The following is a 27,207-nucleotide window of genomic DNA, read 5'->3' on the forward strand; positions in this document are numbered from 1 at the left end:
GTCTCTACTCACTCTGCAAATTTGATTACCTTCTCTCCTTTTAGACCACCAGCTCCACGTTCACCAACATTTCCCTAAGTAGACATGAAACAGACAAACAAAAAAAATCCATTTATTTTTAAAACAGTCCCTACTTTAACATAAAAATAGACAATAGCACTGTAACAGCTTTTATCTCATTTGCCTCTCTCACACCCTGTCAAATATTCCTGAAATATTTGCCTCTGTCAAACATTCCTGAAAAACTCTCACTTTTGAGACCCTATTTGTCCTTGCTGTGACCTCCACCCTATCTGGTCAGGAGGTGATGCTGGAGAAACAGCACCTCTCCAGGGGTGAAATAGCAAAACTCTAAACTAATGCCCGGCAGCCTGGTTTGGTTTTGATACAACTTTCAAGACTAGTAGTGGTATCTTTGTTGCTCAGTGTAATGGATGTTCCATTATCGACCTTTCGGCTGCACTTGGCACGCTCTTGACTTGTATTACATGTACTCTACTTCTTCTTCCTGTCTCTCTGACCTCTCCTCTTCAAACAGCTCCTCACTGGTCAAGCCTGGACTTCCTCGGGACTACCTCCAGCTCTCTTCTTGTGATTCAACCTTTTGTCCCAGGTACGCTTACCCATTCCATGGCTGAGGCATTATCTACACGAGGACAGACAAATCTCTAAACCCAGCACATGTTTCCCTTCTGGGTTTTGACCCCTACTTTTCTACTTAATGTGTTCACTTGTAAATTCTAGAAGAGAGTTATATTCAACAAGTTCAAAACTGAATTTAAAAATATAAAAATGCAGCCATATATGAGTAAGAAAGACAAGAGAATAACTCATTGTTAACAGGTGTTAGTCCAGAAGTGGGAGGATGATAATTAACTTCTTCCTAACGTATCTGTGCAGTTTGACTTGTGAAAATGAGTGGTAATTTCATTTTATAATTGAAACAAATTACATAAAGAAAGAAAATCTGCATCCAACCTCTCCTGTCCATAGACTCTTTCTTCTTCCATCTAGGTGTCATCGTTAACACTGGCCTCCTCTACTTCCCTGGTGGCTCAGATGGTAAAGCGTCTGCCTACAATGTGGGAGACCTGGGTTCAATCCCTGGGTCGGGAAGATCTCCTGGAGAAGGAAATGGCAACCCACTCCAGTATTCTTGCCTGGAGAATCCCATGGACAGAAGAACCTGGTAGGCTACAATCCATGGGGTCGCAAAGAGCAGGATATGACTGAGCGACTTCACACACACTCTACTCCTTAAGGACAACATCATCCAGTCCGGTTGCCTCTGCCCCAAGTCTCTTCACTCCAGCTACCTCCACTGGAAGGCCACCAGCACTCTTGCAGGATCATTGCAAAGGCTCCCTCACTGGCCTCTATAACCTACTCTTGCTCCTCTGACACACATGTTCTCTATAGAAGGTCAGAATGCAATCTTTAAATGATGTTCTGACTTCCTTTCTTCAAAACCTCAGCAAAGTCATGTAAAGCGTCTTCTCTCAGCCTCTCAGATGGACCAGGATCCTTCTTGTCTCTCCCTGTAGTCCCCCACTCTGTCCTCACCTCTTCATCTGGTTAGCAGTGACTCAGATCTCAGCTATTACAAAATGCATTCTGAGGGTCTCCAGACAGGTTCCCCTCACACCTTCTCATTGGACATTGTGTTTCTCCTTAATACTAACATTTAAAATTTTGTATTTCTTCAAAAATTCTTATGTTAGCATGTAAGACCTGTGAAGCCTGGAACTGAATGCCCACCCCATGCCTATAGCAGTATCTAACATATAGGAAGCACTCAATAAATATTTGTTGAATAAATAAGCCAGTCACTGTTGTTACAGTTTAACATTTTAAATGTGCCTTCATATTACTCATGCTACTCTAAAAAGAAGTAGTTTAGGGGATTCCCTGGTGGCTCAGTGGTAAAGAATCTGCCTGCCAATACAGGAGACATGGGTTGGATCCCTGATCTGGGAAGATCCCACATGCTTCAGAGCCACTAAGCTCATGAGGCACAACTACTGAGCCTGTGCTCTGCAGCCCACAAACCACAATTGCTAAAGCTTGCCTGCCTGGAGCCCTTGTTCTGCAATGAGAAGTCACTGCAATGAGAAGCCTGCCCATGGCAACTAGAGAAGAGCCTACACAGCAATGAAGACCCAGCACAGACAAAAATACATAAATAAATAAAATTATTTTAAAAAACTGAAAAATTAAAATAAAATTTGAGGAGAAAGAGACTAAAAATTCTGTAAAAAATAAGTAGTTAATAACTGCTGTTATACATATTACTGATCATGTGATAGTCTCTCATTTTTCCTACTTACCTTTGATCTCAGATATCTAAATTGAAAACAAAAATTGTAGTCCCCAAATCTTAAGTTATAAATCATTTGCTGTTGTTGTTCAGTCTCTCAGTCGTGTCTGACTCTTTGCGACCCCATGGACTGCAGCAGGCCAGACATCCCTGTCCTTCACCATCTCCCAGAGTTTGCTCAAACTCATGTACGTTGAGTCCATGATGCCATCCAACCATCTCATCCTCTGTTGTCCCCTTCTCCTGCCTTCAACCTTTCCCAGCATCAGGGTCTTTTTTAATGAGTCGGGTCTTCACATCAGGTGGGCAAAGTGTTGGAGCTAGCTTCAGTATCAGTCCTTCCAATGAATATTCAGGACTGATTTCCTTTAGGATTGACTGGTTTGATCTCCTTGCTGTCCAAGGGACTGTCATGAGTCTTCTCCAACACCATAGTTCAGAAGCATCAATTCTTCGGTACTCAGCCTTCTTTATGGTGCAACTCTCAGATCCATACATGACTACTGGGAAAACCACAGCTTTGACTATATAAACCTTTGTTGGCAAAGTAATGTCTCTGATTTTAAATATGCTGTCTACGTTTGCCATACCTTTTCTTCCAAGGAGAAAGCATCTTTTAATTTTGTGGCTGTAGTCACTGTCTGCAGTGATTTTGGAGCCCCCCAAAATAAAGTCTGTCACTGTTTGCATTGTTTCCCCATCTATTTGCCATGAAGTGATGGGACTGGATGCCATGATCTTAGTTTTTTGAATGTTGAGCTTTAAGCCAGCTTTTTCACTCTCCTCTTTCACTTTCATCAAGAAGCTCTCTAGTTCCTCTTCTCTTTCTGCCATAAGGGTGGTGTCCTCTGCATATCTGAGTTTATTGATATTTCTCCTGGAAATACTGATTCCAGCTTATGCTTCATCCAGCCTGGCATTTTGCATTATGTGAAACATATAAGTTAAATAAGCAGGGTGACAATATACAGCCTTGATGTACTTCTTTCCCAATCTGGAACAAGTCTGTTGTTCCATGTCCAGTTCTAACTGTTGCTTCTTGACCTGCATACAAGTTTCTCAGGAGGCAGGTAAAGTGGTCTGGTAGTTCCGTCTCTTGAAGAATTTCCCATTGTGATTCACACAGTCAAAGGCTTTGGCATAGTCAATGAAGCAGAAACTAATGTTTTTTTTTTCCTGGAATTCTCTTGTTTTTCTATAATCCAATGGATATAGGCGATTTGATCTGGTTCCTCTGCCTTTTCTAAATCCAGCTTGAACATCTGGAAGTTCTCAGTTCATGTACTGTTGAAGTCTAGCATGGAGAATTTTGAGCATTACTTTGCTAGTGTGTGAGATGAGTGCAATTGTGCGGTAGTTTGAACATTCTTTGCCATTGCCTTTCTTTGGGATTGGAGTGAAACTGACCTTTTCCAGTCCTGTGGCCACTGCCGAGTTTTCCAAATTTGCTGGCATATTGAGTGCAACACTTTAACAACATCAATCTTTAGGATCTGAAATAGTTCAGCTGGAATTCCATCACTTCCACTAGCTTGGCTCCTAGTGATGTTTCCTAAGAACCACTTAACTTCGCACTCCAGGATGTCTGACTCTAGGTGAGTGATCACAATCGTGGTTATCTGGATCATAAGATTGTTTTTGTATAGTTTCTTCTGTGCAAGGACATATATGAAAGTGAGGTATGACACTCTGAGTCAGATACATAAAGAATGAGCAGTTATGAAATGGTAAGCTGTTTGAATGCAATCTCCACAGAAACATAAAACTTAAGGAGTTTCCTGAAAATACTGCTATCTGGGCCTGGAGCCAATGGGCTCTGATGCACAGCCCCTCAGACTCTCTGCCTGGCTGTGCTTGTGCTAAGATATGTGGGGAAGGTGGAACATACTTGGTCTAAGACAGGGGCCCCCCAATCTTTTTGGCACCAGGGACCAATAGTGTGGAAGATAATTTTTCCACAGACAGGGTGGGGGGATGGTTTCAGGATGATTCTCATAAGGAGTGTGCAACCTAGATCCCTTGCATGCACAGGGAACTGTAGGGTTTGCACTCCTGTGAGAATCTAATGCCACCACTGATCTCACCACTGGAGGGGAGCTCAGGTAGTAATGCAAATGATGAGGAGTGGCTATAAATATAGATGAAGCTTTGCTCATTTGCCTGCCCACTGCTCACCTCCTGCTGTGTGGTCCAGGGGTTGGGGACCCCAGGTCTAAGACATAGGTTGTCCAGGGATGGTTTTGGACTGGGATGCCCCATGCTTTTGACTTTCAGAGCAGAAGAGTACTCAAAGTACATCTGCTGAGAGCATCTCACAGCACCTTGGTTTAGGTCCTCCTCCCTAGCTGATCCCCCAACAACCTAAAGGGCATCACAGATGCTGTGAGATGAAGAGATGCCTCTGCAGCACCAAGTCATATTATTCTATCCATATACTCGATTGTTCTAAAATCTTGACTTTTCTGGAGGTTTTCACATCCAGAAAAACAACATGGTATTTACTGCCAAGCAGAGTATCATATGGTTGCTTCATGCAATAGCTATTTCAGGAAACCTACCTAAATAAGGACCCTCAGTGGCCTCGGTAGGTGTTATCCACTCTTTGGCTAACAACACTCGAGGCAGACGCAAACTTGAACTTCATTTGCATTGATTTGTTGACATCTGAGATTCTCCTCTCTGCTTTCTCCAAGCTAATTGTACCAGACAATTTCTTGACTCTATAGAAATAATATGGCTTCCCTTGTGGCTCAGTGGGTAAAGAATCTGCCTGCAATGTGGGAGACCTGGGTTTGATCCCTGGGTCAGGAAGATTCCCTGGAGAAGGGATAGGCTACCCACTCCAGTATTTTTGGGCTTCCCTTGTGGCTCAGAGGGTAAAGAATCTGCCTGCAATACGGGAGACCTGGGATTGATCCCTGGGTTGGGAAGATCCCCTGGATGGAGGCATGGCAACCCACTCCAGTATTCTGGCCTGGAGAATTCCATGGACTGTACAGTCCTTGGGGTTGCAAAGCATTGGGCACGACCAAGCGACTTTCATACCACATAGAAATAATAAGAGACTTGTTGTTGTTCAGTTGCTCAGTCATGTCTGACTCTTGGTGACTTAGTCCTTATGTTTCTGGAGCCCACAGTTCTGCCTCAGATGTTATTCTAATTTTACCAGGTCACTTTGTGCCTTTCTGCCATGTTATTTGAATGGTTCTCAAAAACCTTTTGAGTAGCTTTAATAGATGTACAATTTTGAATATATTGTTGAAAAGTCCCTGTGGTGCAGTGATGAGAGTTGTTTTGTGTGGGGTGATGCCTGCACATTTCAGGAATTCTGGGGAAATCAGGATGGCACAGTAGGCAGCACTGAGTTCACCTCGCCCTTCGAACACAACAATAACACATCCATGTGTGGAGCAGCTCTCACTACAAACAAACCAGAGACTGACAGAGAGACACTTACACAATCAAGACTGTAAGAGAGGTGCACACAAATCAGGTAGGAAGGGAAGAGAAGCAGTCAGGTTGAGATTGTGCCTGTAGTGAAGGACACAGATGAGAAGGGGGATTACACAGGCTCAGAGATTCTCCCTGGGGAGTGAGCAGTTTGAACCGCACTTTGGGCACCCCAGTCTTAGGGACTGATGTCAGGAGGATACGTCTCCTTGCTGCTGCTAAGTCGCTTCAGTCGTGTCCGACTCTGTGCGACCCCATAGATGGCAGCCCACTAGGCTCCCCCGCCCCTGGGATTCCCCAGGCAAGAACACTGGAGTGGGTTGCCATTTCCTTCTCCAATGCATGAAAGTGAAAAGTGAAAAGGAAGTCGCTCAGTCATGTCCGACTCTTAGCGACCCCATGGACTACAGCCTACCAGGCTCTGCCATCCATGGGATTTTCCAGGCAAGAGCACTGGAGTGGGGTGCCATTGCCTTCTCCGTACGTCTCCTTAGCTGGCTTGAAAAGCAGTGTCACTGACAGTGAGCGTGTAAGAAACCTAAGGTCTGCTTGTGAAGAGAGCATACACACGGGCTTATGCCCAAGAAGGAAAGAAGTAGATAAAAACTATCTGAACTCTGCATGGTTTCCTGTGGCTACCTCAGTGTATGCCCGGCCCAAGTTGAGTGCCCGGTCCAGCTCGCTTGCTCTGTGGCACAGCGCCACACTAGGGTAAGGACTGCCAAGGCCAAGGGAGGTATACAGTAGTAGGGGGATGAAGACCTGGCACAGCATCTGAATGGGGGGCAGCAGCCATTGCTGTCACTCCAGGAGGCAGCAGACTGGGAGCTGTCCAGAACTCCAATGGTCTCAGGACCACCACAGTCTGAATGCTGACCCACACCAAGCACTCATTCCAGGACCTCTTGCTCCAGCACTGCTTCCCTTTAAGGCAAGGGTGCTGGTCGTGGGAGAGGCAAGAGCACACACACAGAGGGAATGGAAGCATCTCAGGCCTGACCTTCGTGACTTCTGCTCCAGCAACCGGGAACCTGCCCCCACCCCAACGGGGTGGTGATGGTCATGAAGCAGAGGAGAAGCCCTGAATCACACCTGGATCCAGCTCTAATGCCATCTCATGCTCCATTTTCTACCAAGGTGGTAGTAGTCAGCACATCCTAGGGGAAGACGTGACTCAGGCTCAGGTCAGCTTCAGCTCTCCCACTGGGCACATACAGACTATATAGGGATGCTCCCACTAAAGGACACTCCTTCAAGACCATACAGGTGACTGTTTCACCTAATGTCAGAGACAGAGAAAGTTAGCAAAATGAGAAGACAAATTTGATTCAAATGAGACAAAAGAAAACTCTTAAGAAAACAAGCAATAAAACAGAAATAAATAATTCATCAGTTAAAGAGTTCAAGGCATTAGGAATAACAATGTTAAGTGATTTAGAGAAAAGAATAGATGAACACACTGAGAATTTAATAAGGAACTAGAAAATATAACAAAGAACCAGGAAGAACTGAAGAATACAATAAATAAGCAACACACACACACAAAAGAATGAACAGCAGACTAGGTGACACAGAACACATAAATGATCTGGAAGATATAATAATGAAAATCACCCAATCAGAGCATAAAAAAGAAAAACAAATTTTAAAAAATGAGAACACTTTAAGGGGGCTCTGAGACAACATCAAGCATATCAATCTTTGTGTTATTGGGAACTCGGAAGGAGAAGAGATACAGACAGTAGTAAAAAAGTGCATTTGGTGAAATTATGTCTGAAAACTTCCCAAACCTGAAGAAGGAAATATTGTCCAAGTTCAGGAAACATAGAGTGTCCCAGATAGGATGAACCCAAACAGACCCACACCAAGACATGTAATTAAAATGGCAAATGTTAAAGTGAATTCTAAAGGTAGCAAGAGAGAAACAAAGAATCATATACAAGGGAACCTCCATAAGGCTATCAACTGATTTTGTAGAAACTCTGTAGGCCAGAAGGGAAAGTGCTGAGAAGGAAAAATCTACAACCTAGACTAATCTACCCAGAAAAGTCATCATTTAGTATTGAAGGAGAGATAACTTCTCAGACAAGAAGAAACTCAAAAAGTTCATCAATACTAAAATTACCTTATAAGAAAAGTTAAAGAGTCATCTCTAAATGGAAAAGAAAAGGTTATAGTTAGAAGGAAGAATCTATGGAAGGAAAAAAATCCCACTAGAAAAGGGAAAAATATAGCAATGGCTGTGAATCACCTATTTAAGCTAGTTACAAAGATTAAAAGGAAATAAAATTATAAAATATACTATAATAAACAGTGAAGGGATAAACTAGAAGGTGTAAAATATGACATTAAAAACACAAAATATGACTGAAAATAAAAAATATAAATATTTTAGACTGTGATTGCACTTAAATGACTACCAGTTTAAAACAAAAAGAAATAGTTACAGGTCAACATATATGTAACCACAAACCAAAAACCTTAAATAAATACACAAAAAACTAGAGAGAAAGTAGTACAAACACACCACTAAAGAAAATGATCAAACCACAAGAGAAGAAACTACAATAATAAGAAAATAACAGAAGAATCACAAAAACAACCAGAAAACAAGTAAGAAAATGGCATCGAGCACATTCCTGTTAATTCACTTCAAATGTCGACAGACTAAATGCTCCAGTCAGAAGAAACAGAGTGGTTGACTGTATTAATACAAGACCCATCTGTATGATGCTTATAAGAGATTCACTTCAGAGGTAAAGAGAAACAAACTGAAGGTGAGGGATGGAAAAAGTTGGAAATAACAAGAAAGCAAAGGCAGCATTACTCATATCAGACAAAATAGACTTTAAAAGAAAGTCTGTAACAAAAGACAAAGCATTATATAACGATACAAAGATCAACGCAAGAAGAGATATTATACTTGTTAATATCTATGTACCCCATACAGAAGCACCGATATGTATAAATATTAACAGGTATAAAGGAAGAAACTGACAATACTTTAGTGGTAGTGGACTTTAATATTCCACTGACATCAGTGCATAGATCATTCAGAAAAGAAAGCAATAAGGAAACCGTAGTTTTAAAAGACACGCTAGACTAGTTGGACTTAATAGGTAAGTCCTGTTGGTCTTAACAGGACATTCCATCCAAAAACAGCAAAAGAAATTCTTTTCAAGTGCCCATGGAATGTTCTTTGGGATGAATCACATGTTAGGCTGCAAAACAAGTCTGAATAATTTAACAGGACAGAAAATATATCAAGCATTTTTTCTAAGCACAATAATATGAAACTAAATATCAATTATAGAAGAAAAATGGGAAAAATACAAACACGTGGAGGCTAAACAACATGCTACGAAAACAAAACAATGGGTCAATGTAGAAATCACAGAGGAAATCAGAAAATTACTTGAGACAAATGAAAATAAAAACACAACTTTCCAAAAGCTGTAGGATTTAGTAAAAGCAGTCCTAAGAGGGAAGTTCATAGTGAGACAGACCTATCTCAAGAAACAAGCAAAAAACCTCAAGTGAAAACTCTAACTTATCATATAAAGGGATGATAAAAGGAAGAACAGCAGAAGGAAATAATAAATACCAGAGAGGAAATACATAAAATAAAAGCAAAAAAAAAAAAAAAAAAAAAAAAAAAAAGAAAAGAAAAGATCAGTGAGACTAAGAGCTGGTTGTTTGAAAAGATAAAGTTGATAAGCCTTTAATGAGGCTTATCAAGAAATAGAGAGGATCCAAATAAAATAATAAGTGGAAGAGGAGTAGTAAGAACTGATGTCTTGGAGATACAAAAATCATAAGATAATACTACAAACAGTTTTAGGCCAACAAATTGAACAACCTGGAAGAAATGGGCAAATTTCTAGAAACATACAATCTTCCAAGACTGAATAAAGAGGAAATAGACTATCTGAACAGATCAATCACTAGCAGTGAAATTGAATTTGCGGAAAAAAAAAAAAATCAAGCCCAGACAGCTTCACAGGGGAATTCTACCAAATAAATAGAGTTAAAATCTACCTTTCTCCAACTATCCCAAAAATTTGAAAAGAAAGGAACACTACAAAATTCATTCTATGAGGCTACCATTACTTTGATGCTGAAACCAAGAAACTACAGAAAAAAAGAAAATATCTCTAATGGATATAGATGCAAAAACCCTTAAAAATATTAGCAAACTGATTTTGACAATATATAAAAGGGATCATAAATCATGATCAAGTGGGATTTATTCCAGGGATGTAAGGGTGGTTCAATAAACATAAATCAATCAATATGATACAAAACATTAACAAAGGCAAGATAAAAATAATCGGATAATCTCAATAGACACAGAAAAAGCATCTGACAAAATTCAACATCCATTCATGATTAAAAATGCTCATCGAAGCTGGTGTAGAGGAAACATATCTCAATATAATAAATGACGTTTATGACAAACCTTTAGCTAACATCTTACTCAGCAGTAAAAAGCTGAAAACCTTTCCTCTAAAATAAGGAAGAAAACATACATGCTCACTCTTGCCACCTCTACTTAATGTAGTACTAGAAGTCCTGGCCACAGTAATCAGACATGGAAAAGAAATAAAAGGCATCCAAATAGGAAGGAAAGCAGAAAAACTGTCACTTTTTGCAGATGACTTGATATTCTATATAGAAAACCCCAAAGTCTCCACCAAAAAACTATTAGAACTAATAAATGAATTCAGTAAAGTTTCAGGCTATGAGACTAGCATACAGAAATGTTGCTTTTCTATACACTAATAATGAACTGTCTGAAAGAGAAAGCAAGAAAGCAACTCTGTTTCAAATCAAATCAAGAAGAATAAAACACCTAGGAGGAAACTTAACTCAGAAAATGAAAGATTTATGCTCTGAAAACTCTAAAACAATAATTAAGGAAATTGAAGATGATTCAAAGAAATGTAAAGATCCATATTCATGGATCAGAAGACTTAATATTGTTAAAATGTTATACTACCCAAAGCAATCTACATATTTAATGTAATCTCTATCAAAATATCCATTACATTTTTTCCCACAGAACCAGAGCAGATAATCCTAAAATTTATATGGAGCTGTAAAAGACTCTGAATAGCCAAAGTCATTCTGAGAAAGAAGAATAAAGCTGGAGTTATTACACTCTCTGGCTTCAGATTATATTAAAAAGTCAAGACAATATGGTACTGGCATAAAAACAGACACACAGCTCAACAGGACAGAATAGAAAGCCCAGAAATGAACCCACACACCTATGGTCAATTAATCTATGACAAAGGAGGCAAAATATACAAAGGAGAAAAGACAGTCTCTTCAGTAAGAAGTGCTGGGAAAACTGAACAGCTGCATGTAAAAGAACCAGATATCGAACAATGGACTGGTTCCAAATTCAGAAAGGAGAACATCAAGGCTGCATATTGTCACCCTGCTTATTTAACTTATATGCAGAGCACATCATGCGAAATGCCGGGCTGGATGAAGCGCAGGCTGGAATCAAGATTGCCGGGAGAAATATCAATAGCCTCAGATATGCAGATGACACCACTCTTTTTTAAAAAATTTATTTTAATTGGAGGCTAATTACCTTACAATATTGTGGTGGGTTTTGCCATACATTGACATGAATCAGCCATTGGTGTACATGTGTCCCCCATCCTGAATCCCCCTCCCACCTCCCTCCCCATCCCATCCCTCTGGGTCATCCCAGTGCACCAGCCCCGAGCACCATGTCTCATGCATCAAACCTGGACTGGTGATCTACATATGATAATATACATGTTTCAATGCTATTCTCTCAAATCATCCTACCCTCACCTTCTCCCACAAAATCCAAAAGTCTGTTCTTAACATCTATGTCTCTTTTGCTGTCTTGCATATAGGCTCATCATTACCATCTTTTTAAATTCCATATATATGCATTAATAAACTGTATTGGTGTTTTTCTTTCTGACTTACTTCGCTTTCTATAATAGGCTCCAGTTTCATCTACCTCATTAGAACTGATTCAAATGCATTATTTTTAATAGCTGAGTAATATTCCATTGTGTATATGTACCACAGCTTTCTTATCCATTTGTCTGCCGATGGACATCTAGGTTGCTTCCATGTCCTGGCTATTGTAAACAGTGCTGTGATGAACATTGGGGTACACGTGACACCACTCTTATGGCAGAAAGTGAAGAGGAACTGAAGAGCCTCTTGATGAAAGAGGAGAATGATAAAGCTGGTTTTAAACTCAACATTCAAAAAACTAAGACCATGGCATCTGGTCCCATCCCGTCATGGCAAATAAATGGGGAAACAATGGAAACAGTGATAGACTTTATTTTGGGGGGCTCCCAAATCACTGCAGATGGTGACTGCCGCCATGAAATTAAAAGACCCTTGCTCCTTGGAAGAAAAGCTATGACCAACCTAGGCAGCATATTAAAAAGCAGAGACATTATTTTGCCTACAAAGGTCCATCTAGTCAAAGCCATGTGAGAGTTGGACCATAAAGAAAGCTGAGCGCTGAAGAATTGATGCTTTTGAACTGTGGTGTTGGAGAAGACTCTTGAGAGTCCCTTAGACAGCAAGGAGATCAAACCAGTCAATCCTAAAGGAAATCAGTTCTGAATATTCAATGCAAGGACTGATGCTAAAGCTGAAGCTCCAATACATTGGCCACCTGATATGAAGAACTGACTCACTGGAAAAGATCCTGGTGCTGGGAAAGACTGAGGGAAGGAAGAGATGGGGACAACAGAGGATGAGATGGTTGGATGGCATCACTGACTCAATGGATATGAGTTTAAGCAAGCTCTGGGTGTTGGTGATGGATGGACAGGGAAGCCTGGTGTGCTGCAATCCATGGGGTCACAAAGAGTTGGACATGACTGAGTGACTGAACTGAACGGAGAATATTCTCTAACACCATTTACAAAAATAAACTCAAAATAGATTAAAAACTAAATATAAGACTGAATACTTTAAAACTTCTAGAGAAAAACATAGGCAGAATACTCTTCAACATAAATCATAAGAATAATTTTTTGGATCTGTCTCCTAAAGTAAAGAAAACAAAAGAAAAAATAAACAAATGGGACCTAATTAAACTAAATATTTTTTTGCACAGCAAAGGAAACCATCAAGAAAACAAAAAGCAAACTACTGAACGGGAGAAGATATTTGCAAGTAATATGAATGATAAGGTGTTAATATCCAACATACATAAACAGCTCATGTAACTCAACATAAAAAAAAAAAACACCAAACACCTAATTAAAAATGGGCAGAAGAAATGAATAGACATTTTTCCAAAGAAGACGTTCAGAGAACCAACAGTCACGTGAAAAGATTCTCAAGATTGTAATCATGAGAGAAACGGAAATCAAAATCATAATAAGATATCACCTTATACTCATCAGGATGGCTAATTCCAAAACTCTACAAATAACTAATACTGGCAAAGATGTAGAGAAAATGAAATACTTGTACACTGCCAGTGGGATGTAAATTGGTGCAGTCACTGGAAAACAGTATGGAGTTTCTTCAAAAAGCTAAAAATGGAACTATCATTGATCCAGAAATTCTACTTCTGGGTATATATCCAAACAAAACACACTGATTTGGAAAAGGTACATGCACCCCAGTGTTCATACCAGCACTATTTATAATAGCCAGGATGTGGAGGCAACTTAAGTGTCCATCAACAGATGAATGGATAAAGAAGGTGTGAAGTATATATAATGGAATACTCCTTCATCATAAAAAATTATGAAATTCTGACATTTGCAGCAAAATGGATGAACTCATAAGGTATTAGGCTTAGTAAAATAAGTTGGACAGAGAAAAACAAATACTGTATGTTATCACTTATATGTGGACTCTAAAAAATGAGACAAGTAGATGTATATATAAAAAAGAGAAACAGACTCACAGATATAGGGAAGAAACTAGTGGTTACCAGTGGGAAGAGGGAAGAGGAGGGGCAAGATAGGGGTATGGAATTAAGAAGTACAAGCTATTATGTATAAAATAAATAAGCAACAAAGGTATAAGTATAGCACAGGGAAGATAGCTAATGCTTTATAATAAGTTTAAATCAATATAATCTAGAAAAATATAGAATCACTATGCTATACAGTATACCTAAAATCAGTATAATATTATTAATCACCTATGAAAGTGAAAATCACTCAGTCGTGTCTGACTCTTTGTGACCCCACTGACCATAAAGTCCATGGAATTCTCCAGGCCAGAACACTGGAGTGGGTAGCCTTTCCCTTCTCCAGGGGATCTTCTCAACCCAGGGATCACACCCAGGTCTCTCGCATTGCAGGCAGATTCTTTACCAGCTGAGCCACCAAGGAAGCCCAAGAATGCTGGAGTGGGTAGTCTATTCCTTCTCCAGCGGATCTTCCCAACCCAGGAATCGAACTGGGGTCTCCTGCATTGCAGGTGGATTCTTTACCAACTGAGCTATCAGGGAAGCCCATTAATCACCTATATGTCAATAATTTTTTTTAAAATTTTGTAAAAGCATTCTTGGATGTAAGGACATGTCCTTTGTTTCCTTGTGGGAAATGGCTAATGTAATCTATAGTCAGGCAGGTGGAAGACTCAAAGTATTTCAACTGCCCTCTGGAGGGTATTCTCTGGAAAGATGGAAGTTTCCAGAAATCTGCAGGCTGCACAATAGGAGACAGCCATCCCTATAGGCTTCTAAGAGTCAAATGTCAGCAATTTCCTATGGCTCAATCTAATAAAAGAGACCAAGGACTCGAAACCCCTCACAGGACATGAGGTAATTAAAAATGCCACAGGTTAGTCCTTAGGAATTTAATTCTAAGCATGAGGGGACATAAGGTTCAAAAAAACCTGGTTATCTATTATGCACTGAATTGTGTTCACCCCCGTCGCCTCAATTCACATGTTAAAGTCCTAAACCTTAGTACTTCAGCATGTGACCTCACTTACAAGTAATTTTTATTTTTTTTCAGAAGTAGTTACTTCAGGTGAGGTCATGGAGGAGGATGGACCCCTAACTCAATGTGACGGTGTCCTTATAAAAATAAACTTCGGACACAGAGACATGCGCATGGGGGAACACCATGTCAAGATGAGAGTTATGGGGTCCCAAGCCCAGTGAGCCAGCAGGAGCTGAAAGCAAGGCTTGGGATGCACATCTCCTGGCAGCTTCAGAGATGGTGAGGCCCTGCCAGTACCTCCGGAGCTCTGAGGTTACATGTTTCTGATGGTGAAGCCACTCAGATTGTGATGCTTTGTTAGAACAATTCTAGCAAATTAACATGTGGCCTAAGAGGGTTGTGTTCCTTTGGAAAGAAAGCCCAAGGCTGGCTCTACATCCAGCAACTCAGGGCCTCACAGAAACACACTTCACCAGGTCTGAGTGTGGTTGTCCTTGGAGGGGAGGAGCGGACCCAGGTGAGTGTCAGGATTCTCCATGATAATGCTAAAAATCCAAAAATCCATGTCTGTGCCCAAATCTATGTTTTCCAAAGCTAGTGGATCCTATGGCACTGGGAAAGGGAAGGCAAAAAATTAGGACTGAAATTATATCTGTAAATCTTCTAGGCCCAGAAGGGTTCCCTGCAGTGCCTCCTAGGAAGCGTTCATGCTCTGTGCCATCTTTGGGTTAAACTCACTGCTTGGAAAGATCTTGAATATTTTATTTTGGAGAAGTGTTTTCTGTCCTTGCTAGTCTGTGCATGTGAAAATGAAGTTGTGATTTGATACTCACAAGGAAAAATAGATTATTTTGCTGGCAAATTGGTTTTTTTGGATCAATAATGTGGAGGAGTGAAGGCTGGAATCGGTTGCCAGGAGGCAGAGCATCCATCTCCAACAGATGAGACTGATTCTCTGCAAACTGCACTGAGTGTGATGATGTTAAGATAACCAAGTACACATTTTCCATGTGGATCTTTAAAAAACAATATCAAACGTAAAATCTGCTGTACGTGGCCTCCAGAGAGAACACGCTTTTTTTCCTTTACAATCTAGATTGTTGTAAGGAGCTCTGGTTCTGACGGCTTTAGCAGTTGACAGAGCCTATCAAATTTTTATTACAATCCCCAGAGCTGGAGACAATGCAGAGCAGTTTGCTGGACTGTGAGCAGATTTTCCTTGCGGGGAAGAACATGCTCAGCATTGCTGCTTCTTTGCAAACAGTCTTGCAGGATGGGAGCAGCTAGCTGTTCTGCAAATTATTTTTCTGATGGAGAGGGAAGTCTACCTTTTACTCATTGCATCCTCAAGAGAGCATGCAAAAATGCATAGAAACACACTTTTAGAATTGTCCCCATCTCCCTCTTTGGGCTCTCTGTTCCTCACTTCCTTTTTTCTTCCCTAATTCCATTTTTGATTTGTGCTGTGAGAGGAGATGGCTTCTTATGCCTGAATTTCTTCCTCTGATGACAAGGAAAATGTAGAGGAAAATATCAACTCTCGTACAGGGGCCAAAGGCAATTCCTTTGCCTTTGAGGATTCCTGGTACAAGTGAATGAGCCAGGAACTCTTTAGGTGAGAACACAGAGGGGAGGTGTCTGAGTGGTCTGCCACTCATCCCTCGGGGGAGCTGTTTCAGCAGAATCCTGGCTGCAGGATGCTTGGAGATACCGCAAGCTGAAGTGCGGAGGCCCAGGACTCAAATGCAGATGTTACATCAATCAATGCCAATTTAACCAGGAAGATTATTTTAACCTTGGGATGTCCCTTTATGTGTTTCAACACATGGTTCATTAGTTAATCTCCAGGAAAGTTTCCCTCAGGGCCCCCTTTGACTCTGTGCTTATTCGGACAGCCAGACCATTAGGCATGCGATGAATTGCAAATTGAAACAACCTCAGCATCCCCAACAGATAGGGGTGGCATGGGGTGGGTGTGGACACACCAGGTAAAAACCACAAATCACTCACCGTGGCATGTTTGCCCCTTTACTTTGTGGAGCTGAGGGTGAGGAGGCGGTGGTTACAACCCAGAAAGGTGGTCAGTGTAGGTGTTGGGAAGGTGGGCTACACGTCCTCCGTCCATCCTGTAGGCTGACCTCAGTAGAACAGCCTGATCTCAGTGGAAGACCCTTAACTATTCTCAGAAGGAAACAGTCAAGCATTTGGAAGTTACGGTCCATTAATTTCCAGGTGAGTCTAAAGCCTTCTGATGTTAAATGCTAACAATGTTTCATCTGGGGAAGAGAAGCTAAGGTCTCCCTGTTTACACAGTCATGCTCTGATTCTGAAGTCATCTTCTGAGCAGAGGTAGACTAAATACCTTGAGCCTCAGTCTTGTAATGTTAGTAACAACAGCCAGAGTTCTTCTAGGTGTTGCTCCTGTTTAGTTGCTAAGTCATGTCCAACCATTTTGCGACCCCACTGTAGCTCTCTAGAGTCCTTTATCCATGGATTCTCCAGGCAAGAATGCTGGAGTGGGCTGCTATTTCCTTCTCCAAGGGATCTTCCTGACCCAGGGATCGAACTGTTGTCTCCTGTGTTGCAGGCAGATTTTTTACTGCAGGGCCACCAGGAAAGCCCTTTTTAAGGTGAGGCAACAGCTAAATTCAAAGAACCGGTTTGCTGTCAGAAAGACTCTCCACTCACTTGCCCTGGTCAGCCCTATTTTGGGGGAAATAAAATCTTAAAGTTAAAAGATTTATGTTCTCAACTTTAAACTCTAAAATATAAATGTACTATATATCTTCATTTAAGGGAAAACTGACTCATTGGCAAGACAAACTATATATAGAAGTGGCGTTTGAGACGTGTGTACAGATATGAGCATTAAAAGTTGTGCAAGAAACAGCAAATATTCAAGTAGCTAAGTAGCAACTTGGTAAATTTTATACTAAGGGTGGTAGTGATATTCCGTAGTCTTCCGGTTTTTTAGCCAACACTGTGACATCAGAGCTAACTCATTCTCATTATTTTGAAGCATTTATACTAAACCCTGCTGCTGCTGCTGCTGCTGCTGCTAAGTCGCTTCAGTCGTGTCTAACTCTGTGCGACCCCATAGACGGCAGCCCACCAGGCTCCCCCGTCCCTGGGATTCTCCAGGCAAGAACATTGGAGTGTGTTGCCATTTCCTTCTCCAATGAATTAAAGTGAAAAATAAAGTGAAGTCATTCAGTCATGTCCGACTCCTAGCGACCCCATGGACTGCAGCCCACCAGGCCCCTCCGTCCATGGGATTTTCCAGGCAAGAGTACTGGAGTGGGTTGCCATTGCCTTCTCCAATACTAAACCCTGCTTTGTACCAATAGATGTCATTACAGAAGCACACCATATCCTAATTGATTAATTTTAGATATGCTTCTTTTCCTTTTTTTCATGGAGGCCAAGGCTTATAGTTTTGAAAAGCTAGTATAGATAGATCTATCCAGAAAACATTTACTAAAGAATCATAAAATATACCTCAAACATTCTTCCTAATATACATTAGAATGTAATAAACATTCCTTTCCATTTTCCCTGGGAAATCCATGTAGATGAGAAAATTTAAGACAGGATTATTCAGGAAGCAGAAGAGACTTTACATGCTTTTGATTTTGAATTTATCAGCCACAAACAATCCATGTCTTCATGGTGAACTTAATCTGATGAAATAAGAATTGGGGCTTTGAATTAATTAGCTTGTCATTTAATAAGCACTTTTCTGATCACCTGCTACTTTTGAAGGCCCTGCTGTCACGGGCATCGTGTTTCGTTGGGATTTTAAACAAAGGAGCAACAGTAGTCAGCAGGAAGGGAGGCCAGGAACACAGGAGAGACATAAAGGGAGTGTCTCCAAATCTGCAGCTTATCAATGATAAAGTGTGATGTTACAAGGGATCTGAGTCAGTGGCTGGAATGCCCCACACAAAGCAATCGGATCCCAAACATGTGATGGATGATGAGTCACTCAATGGTCTCACTCGGGTCTCTGAGTCCCACTCAGTTGCTGACACCCATTTTTCTCCATCTGCTGTGCTTCCTTGTAGAATTGGGGGCAAAACTCTTGGGTCCTTCCAGGTCACATTCCATCCAGACTAACTGTAATTTAAAACCTTGGGGAAGTTGGCTCCTTCCTAAAAGGTGGGCAATTTCAGTCTTGACCTAGAGTATATCAACCTTTGTTTGAGATTTCAGTGTAGCACCTGGTAGTTTGGTAAGACATCTGTTGCACTACCCAGAGTTCTAAGAAAGTAAATAATCTCTTTCTGCCCTCAGGGAAGCTAAACATAGGATACTATCACTGGTGAAACATGGTTTTGCATTAAGTTTTTTACATGAAGTTTTGCAAACTTTGAAATGAATTATTTAAAAATCCTGGTTTTGTAAAAAGATGCTGAGCAAAATAGTTTTTCGGAAATATATTTTCATTATAGAAAGATGTTAAGCACATGTGATTATGCTTCAAGGTCTGAACAGTTAGCAATTATTTTTCAAACATAACATCACATAAAATCTCTGTATACAAGATGTGAGTGAAAGAAACCATACCTTGTGATAATATCCATCGAGAGTCTGTTGCATTCCTTGTACTCCAGGGGGTCCCTGTATTAGAAATAAATCAAAGGCATATGTAAACATTTATCAAAACAATGTATATTTAAATAACATGCCTAAGAATTCTTGAAATCTTACAGGTAAGAAAAAGGAAGAGTCTGTTTAAGTTAAGTATTCTAATTAATAGAGAATTACATGGACATTAACTTATCAGGTTCCCAAATATATTTCCAAGTTGAATCCTACATGAATCCAAAGAAAGGTCCTAACTGGGAACATGTAACATATTACTAGACAGTCAGCCATCAGCATATTCTTTATTGAAAGGAATTGTACCCATGAAACTCCTCAAGGGAAGAGCTCAAGGGCTCCAGTTTATTGTTGACACTTCTTAGAAGCCTTTGATCAACGTGTTACAGAAATAAATGTGTGCCGTCCATGTGTTATTAACTTAAAAGATAAAGGAAAAGCAGTTTTCCTTTTTCCTTTTGCTTTACTCTTCTTGGATAAAAATGGGCTGCCCATAAGCCTTCAGGCCACAAAAAGATATTTGCTGTGTAATGTCAGGTTTGAGACATTTAAGCGGTTTTCAGTTGATATGGGGATATTCACGAAGCATTATAGTGAGCTGCAGGAAGATAAAAAGGAAGTAAAGAAACCTGTCTCTCCCTAAAACTTTCTGAGTTTTTCAAGGATTGCATTTTGGGGAGAAGGGTATACGAAAATGCAAAGATTAGCATGATTTTAATTCAAGTAGTTCAGGCTAAGATATATTCAGCTATCTAAGAAAAGAGACTGCAATTTCATCTACACTTCAAAAGCTTCTAGGAGGAGAGAAAATGTTAGAGAAGCAAAGTTCTCACAAGGTAACACGCCAAAAAACTGTGACTGAGCAAACCAAAGTCACTATTATACAAAGATTATTATTTTAAAAAGGGAACAAGCTTTGAAAAGCGAAGAAACATTTTAAGAGGCAAGCATTATTGAGAACAATATGGAGGTTCCTTGCTGCTGCTGCTAAGTCACTTCAGTCGTGTCCGACTCTGTGTGACCCCATAGACGGCAGCCACCAGGCTCCCCCATCCCTGGGATTCTCCAGGCAAGAACACTGGAGTGGGTTGCCATTTCCTTCTCCAATGCAGGAAAGTGAAAAGTGAAAGTGAAGTCGCTCAGTCGTCCCCGACTCTTAGCGACCCCATGGACTGCAGCCTACCAGGCTCCTCCATCCATGGGATTTTCCAGGCAAGAGTACTGGAGTGGGGTGCCATTGCCTTCTCCGATGGAGGTTCCTTAAAGAACTAAAAATAGAGTTGCCTTGTGATCCAGCAATCCCACTCCTGGGCATACTTCTGGAGAAAAATATAATTCAAAAAGATCTGTGGCCCCCAATGTTCACAGCAGCATTTTTTACAATAGCCAAGGCACGGAAGCAACCTAAGTGTCCACTGGGCTTCCCTGGTGGCTCAAATGGTAAAGAATCTGCCTGCAATGTGGGAGACCCAGGTTTGATCCCTGGGTCAGGAAGATCTTCTGGAGAAGGGAATGGCAACCCAAGTGTCCACTGACGGGTGAATAGATAAAAAGGATGTGGTACATGTACAGTAGAATATCACTCAGCCATCGAAAGGAGTGGAATAATGCCATTTGCAGCTACATGGATGGACCTAGAGAGTGTCATACTGAGTAAAGTCAGAGAAGGACAAGTATCATATGCTATCCCTTAAATGTGGACTCTCAACAATGACACTAATAGACTTATCCACAAAATAGAAACAGACTCACAGAGAACAGACTTGTGGTTGGCAAATGGGGAGAGGGATGGATTGGGAGTTTGGGATTCAGTTCAGTTCAGTCACTCAGTTGTGTCTGACTCTCTGAGACCCCATGAATCGCAGCACGCCAGGCCTCCCTGAGTTCACTCAGACTCACGTCCATCAAGTCAGTGATGCCATCCAGCCATCTCATCCTCTGCCGTCCCCTTCTCCTCCTGCCCTCAATCCCTCCCAGCATCAGAGTCTGAGTTTGGGATTAGAAGATGTCAACTATTACATACAGAATAGATAAATAACAGGTCTTACTGTACAGCACAGGGAACTATATTCAATATATCCTGTGATAAACCATAATGGAAAATAATATGAAAATTATAAAAATGAGTCACTTTGCTGTACACCAGAAACTAACCCAACATTGTATATCAACTACAACTTAAAAAAAAAGAAATACTTTAAGAAACATTTGCTGTCGGCACTCACTGATATGGGTAACACCTTAAGTATATTGAAAAAGATTAACATTGGTCAACATTTATGACAGGTATTTCTTATGAACGGCCTGTGACATGTCTTCTAACACGAAGCCTTTGCTTTGTGTCATTAAACGTTGAGGACAGGAAGATGTAATGATGGATGATGGAATCAGGGTGGTGTAACTCGTGAGAAAATAATAGGCCTTGTGAGGAATGGAGCTTACTGTGGTTGGAAAGACAAATTATGCTGTTACTTGCTGGAATCAAAACAGAGCTAATGTCAGAAAAGAATTCTCAAGGCATTATGTATTTTTCAGATTCTCTTCCCATCAGCCAGCTTTGCGTGATGTATTCTAGGCCAGGTAGTTGAAGTGAGGAGGAAGGCAATCACTCAGTTGGAGTTATTTCACAAAGTGTCCAGGCCAAGAAGGTGTGGGTTAGGAACTCATTCTTGAAACTCAGCAGACAGGAGAGTCCATTGATCCTTCTGCAACCATTTTTAATGGGGCAAGCAGGAATCTTAGATATATATATCTAGTAGTAGCCACAACAGGTAGCTTAGGAGTATATGTATGGTAGGCATTTGGTGAATGGTAAATGGGTGTTGATCATAAGCCCAATTAGATCAAAGAATAGTGATGTGGTGGGTAAATTTAGCTTCAGACACATTCATCTTAACTAAAAGTGAAAGGCTGAACAATTAAGGTACCGAATATAGCAGAGCAATTAATAACATCTCTCAACTAGAGCATAAGAATCAATCAAATAATAATAGCAGACATTTATATAGTATGTGTTGTGTGCCAGGCATTACACCAAGGGTTTTAAACAGACTAACTCATTTAACCTCTACAATGACACCACAAGGTACCTACTCTCATTATTTTCAATTCAAAGGTACAGAAAATGAGCATTTGGAATGGTTAGCTGGCCCAAGGTCACACAACTGGTAATCGGTAGGGCTGATACTAAACGGAGGCAGCCTGGGTCCAAACTCACTTCTTATTTACTCTACTCTTTTAACGTAAAGCAGACTCTCAGCCTAAAATAACTTTGGGGGTAATTTTTTTGTCATGCTGACCATGACCTGAAGGATACAGAGTGTCTGATTGCTCTTTCCTGTTTTACTTACAATACTGAAATTGAAAATAAGATAAGCAAAACTGGACTTAGCACTTCATATGAGCCAGCAGTGTGCCTGACACACTTTCTCTGGAGGCGGTGCTGCTGGAGGGCTGAGCCAGGCCTCTCTCTACGGCCCGAATCTATCTTCATATATTCTCTCCAGTCGTGATAGGGAGATTTTGCCTGGCTAGCCCCCAGATACCTCCCTATCACAACTATACTCAAAATGCATCTTATCTTCCTTTGCAGAGCTTGACGGAGAAGGTGGTCAGAGGGCACACGCAGAGGGCCTCTGGAAGGGTCTTGCAGGGAGCAGTATGGTAGGGCCTGCCCAGCACAGACAGGTGGCATGGTGGATGAGGACAGAAAAAGTAATGGGATGGGGCTAATCTTTTAAAAAGTTGGGTGAGAACTGGGTCTGGTCTTTCACAGACTGGTTATCTGTCTGCGACATGCACCTGTTTTCCATGAATACAGAACACATTCTTCACCCAGAAGCCTGTGGGTGAGCACACCTCCCAGGGCGAGGCAGGGGAGCCCAGGGCCACTCTTCCCTCTAAAAACAATAGCAAGAGCAGAGCCGGCTGAACAGGGTCACTGGTCAACAGAAAAGTCTGAACAACATTATTCAGATATCCACAAGATTGATAAACTTATAAAAGTTACTTCCACACATGGGGTCGCAAAGAGTCGGACACGACTGAGCGACTGAACTGAACTGAACTGAACACTCTCTCATGTCCTGTTCTTGCCATAAAATGTCAGACTCATAGAGTCGCCTTCCAAATGAGGCCAACCAGAAATTTTAGTCTCTGGGGCTTCATTTGCTGATGAGCGCTTATGATGATTTTTTTCTTTCTTGTTCTTTTCAGTCCCTGGGATACATTGGGTACCACAAATTCCAAACATAATGTAACAGAGATTTACAGCGAACAGTCTAGCCTGCAGGCAGCACTTCTCACAAACTCTCCCAGGGGGCAGAAAAACCCTCTGGTGACTGGCAGAAGAGCCGGGACTGGGGCCTCCATCCTGCCGGACTACAGCCAGGGCTGTGGTGCCTCCATGCGCTGATCAACCTCCATCAGGTCGGGGATAGTGACCACAGAGAAACAGGGTGCATGTAAACGCCAAAGGCAGTTCTCTGATTAGTGTCAGAAAAACAATACAGACCCCGGGGTCTTGGAATCAGTGGTTGCCCTATAGCCACATCCCCTAGAGATGTGCTAATTTTCTGTTTTCCGTGCTGATACAAAGCATGGCTAGAGGAGATCCAGACTCATTTGTTTCCAAGTTTATTAAGAGCTGTCAGCCCTGTAGATCATCAACAAAGCATGAGGAGGAAGACATGAAAGACGTGTATAAGTGACTAAACCTCAGGCATCACATGGCGTCAGTAGATGCTCCTGGGTGCTCAAGAGGTGGCTTTCTCTGAGGAAGATCCCCTGCAGGAGGGCATGGCAACCCACTCCAGTATTCTTGCCCGGACAATCCCACGGACAGAGGAGCCTGGCGGGCTACAGTCCACAGAGTCTCAAAGAGTCAGACACGACTGAAGCAACAGCACACACGCATGGCAAGGAGACATGCTTAGATGACTCAGGCCCAGGAGAAGAGGGGCCAGCCACGGAGGGCGTGTCAGCCTTGGTTAACATTCTCAGGGGTTCTACTAGGAAGACCAGCTGAAGGTTTATGCAGAAGAAACGTGTCCCGATATCCTGTCCCTGACAATGACCCACAGCACAGCTGTATGGACATCATGGCTACATAATATCTGTCTCCTGTGCCACTCTGCTTCACTCTATTTGTGTTGAATTGGGATACACAGGATATGTGGGCTAATGTGATAAGTACACAACCACACAGCAGTTTTAAAACACTCATGAACTCCAGCGAGACACACCTGTTCAGAACCCAACTGTGCTCACGTGTTACTTATCTGAGCTGTTTATCAGCCTCATGTGGGGAGAGACCCAGATGCTGTTTCGTGCTGCGAAGAATTGGACCTGGCGTGAAGAAGTGAATGAAAGCTGCGTTCAACTTGGGAACATAAACTGTTAGTGGTAGTTTAAAGCATTTTTTTTTTGGTAACACCTTGCTAGAGGTGGAAGACAGAAATAACATGATGTCGGCCACCAGCATCACCGGATGCTAGTGTGGAATATGGTGAACTGTTGGCCTTCTCACTTCCTCAGAATTCAGTCTGGGCTATAGATTCCCTGTGTTTGAAGCATGGAAGGGTTCTCTGTTAAGGCTTCTTCAGTCCTGGTCTTGGCTGCACTTTCGCTTTTCAGCAGTTAATGCAGCACGCGGAACTTGAAGAATCCACTTTGCCTTTTTTCCCCTCCCTGGCCTTTGCTGTGAGCCCTCTGTGCCCACCAGGGCTGGGCCTTTGGGTTAGCTTCAGCGCACCCTCAGTGCTCTGAACTGAGGCCTCTGTGGCTCTTCAGTCACTCTGCCCCCGCCCCGGTCCTCTCCTGAACTGTTTCCTTCCTCCCTCTTCTCTGAAAGCATCCTTCAGTTCCCCATAACTGCTGACGGGGCCTCCGCACACCATCTGGGTACTACTCATCTCTGCACACCAGAGCTCTTCAGGATCTCTCATCAGGAGCTCCTTTCAGGATTCACAAACACATATTTTCAGGTTGTGCTCAACTGCTTTCTGGCCTTGTGGGTTTCCAACTAACTTCGCTAACAACCTTTGAAATATCAAAACCCTAACTATGAAAAAAGTTGTACTAATCAACTTTCTTCAAAACATGCTCAAAAGGCAACTTTGCTATAAGGAGAGATATAATAGAAAGTTTGTTACTGAAACTCATTTGGGTTAATTTTCAAGAAATATTTTAAATTTTCCAATGGCTAGTAGAAAAGGCAGAGATGGGTAATTATTTTTCTGATATTAAAAAATGATTAGGAAGCCGAACCTCATCTGCAGGAATGGTAAGATGGGGCAATATTTCAATAATACAATAATTTTGGGGAAAGTTAATGTTAAGAGTGAGTTTTTCTCATATACATCAATATATTTCCATTTATAACTTTATATATAACTTGGTGAAGCACCTTTACACTGATTATGGTGTTTTGAGTACATGTCGATCTTTTCAGCTGGAATGAAAAATCCTTGAAGATGAGGAGTTTCCATTTTCTTAATCTTATCATACACACAGTACCCCCCACCCACCCACGTTTGCTGAATTTAACAGAATCTTTTGAAAGAAAAGTTTTGAAGGTATAGCCACTTGTTGGTTTTCATTTCAATTAGAAATGGTAGCAAACTGAGCGGTGGTCTTGCTGCTTTCAAACTCGCAGAAGACAAGGCCAACAGATTCAGATTAATGTAAGAATACGGCTAAATTATTGAAAACAAAGTTTCAGCAAGCTCCACTTAAGCAGAAAAGAGCCCATGGATGGATTTTTGACCAGAATTACAACATGGAAAGTTGTCTCCTAACTCTGAGAGAAAAATCAATAATACTCTTTAGAAAATCTTTGGGAAATCAATTTCTTTTTCTTTTAAACACAGATCCTTTTATTTACCTAAGTATTTGCTCTAAATGAGTTTTTTCATTCTCTTGGAATTTAATTAAGTTAAACAGTGGTAATTTTAGAGTAGATTATTTTTCTGAGAATGTTTCTGCAACAAATTTTTAGTGGCTAAAAAGATAACAACACTCCAACCCCCATGCCGCTTTCTCCACCAAACTGCAAAGTATGATTTCTGAAGCAAGGAGGGGATTCATTAAGTGTTTATACTATAGTTCTATTTTAACACAGAGACCTCAAGTTCTCCTTCATAGGATTAAAATGGGAATGTGAGTCAGATAGTACATATTTGGTGATATTTAAGGTTCCTGGGAAGGGGCTCTTAATTCTGAAAATGTCTCACCCAACTTCTGGTTTATGCCTAAAACTCCATAAGGAAAGATTGGTTTATTCAGTGTTGAGTTTCTTCATGGACTCAAATATGAATGTTCTTGGGAGATGTTTCATATTCACACAGCTCAGGATGAGTCTAAATAAGTTTTCACTTACATTTTCTTAGATGGTAGGGTCATGTGACTGCAAAACATGTCACCTTATTTGAGTCTCATAAAAACTAAGTGAGATGGATATTTTCCATCTGATATGAAAAACCAAAGTTTTACCCCCAAATCACACAACAAACAAGTGGTAGAACAAAGTCTAAGAGTTGTTCTCCTATTGTTGTTGAGTATGTTCTTATGGACATTCAGGGAGTACTTCCTGAGAGCAAGCTGGATGGGACAAAAAAGGAGGGGTAAAGGGCTGGTATGCAGAGGTGGGACGGTGGGGACAGTGGAGACATGGAGATGGTGGGGACAGTGGGTATGCTGGGACTTGGGGACGGTGGAGACGGTGGAGACGGTGGGGCGGTGGCGACAGTGGGTATGCTGGGACTTGGGGACGGTGGGGACGGTGGAGACGGTGGAGACGGTGGGGCGGTGGGGCGGTGGCGATGGTGGGACAGTGGGGATGGTGGGACGGTGGGAAGGTGGACAGTGGGACGGTGGAGACGGTGGGACGGTGGGGCGGTGGGGACGGTGGAG

The 27,207-nt window shown here is 41.5% G+C and overlaps 1 protein-coding gene across 1 annotated transcript in view; it reads right to left on the reverse strand.

Moving 5' to 3' along the window:
- The window catches only part of COL19A1 (collagen, type XIX, alpha 1), a 445,162-nt gene that overhangs the window by 87,290 nt on the left and 330,665 nt on the right, over nt 1–27,207 (reverse strand). Inside the window, exons 18-19 of the mRNA XM_010848502.1 lie at nt 19,261–19,314; nt 30–74 (exon numbers count right to left, since the gene is read on the reverse strand). Of these exons, the coding sequence (XP_010846804.1) occupies nt 30–74; nt 19,261–19,314 (99 nt within the window). The remainder of the gene's footprint in view (nt 1–29; nt 75–19,260; nt 19,315–27,207) is intronic.

This window comes from Bison bison, unplaced genomic scaffold, assembly GCF_000754665.1.
Source record: "Bison bison bison isolate TAMUID 2011002044 unplaced genomic scaffold, Bison_UMD1.0 scf7180017864268, whole genome shotgun sequence".
Taxonomy (NCBI): Eukaryota; Metazoa; Chordata; class Mammalia; order Artiodactyla; family Bovidae; genus Bison; species Bison bison.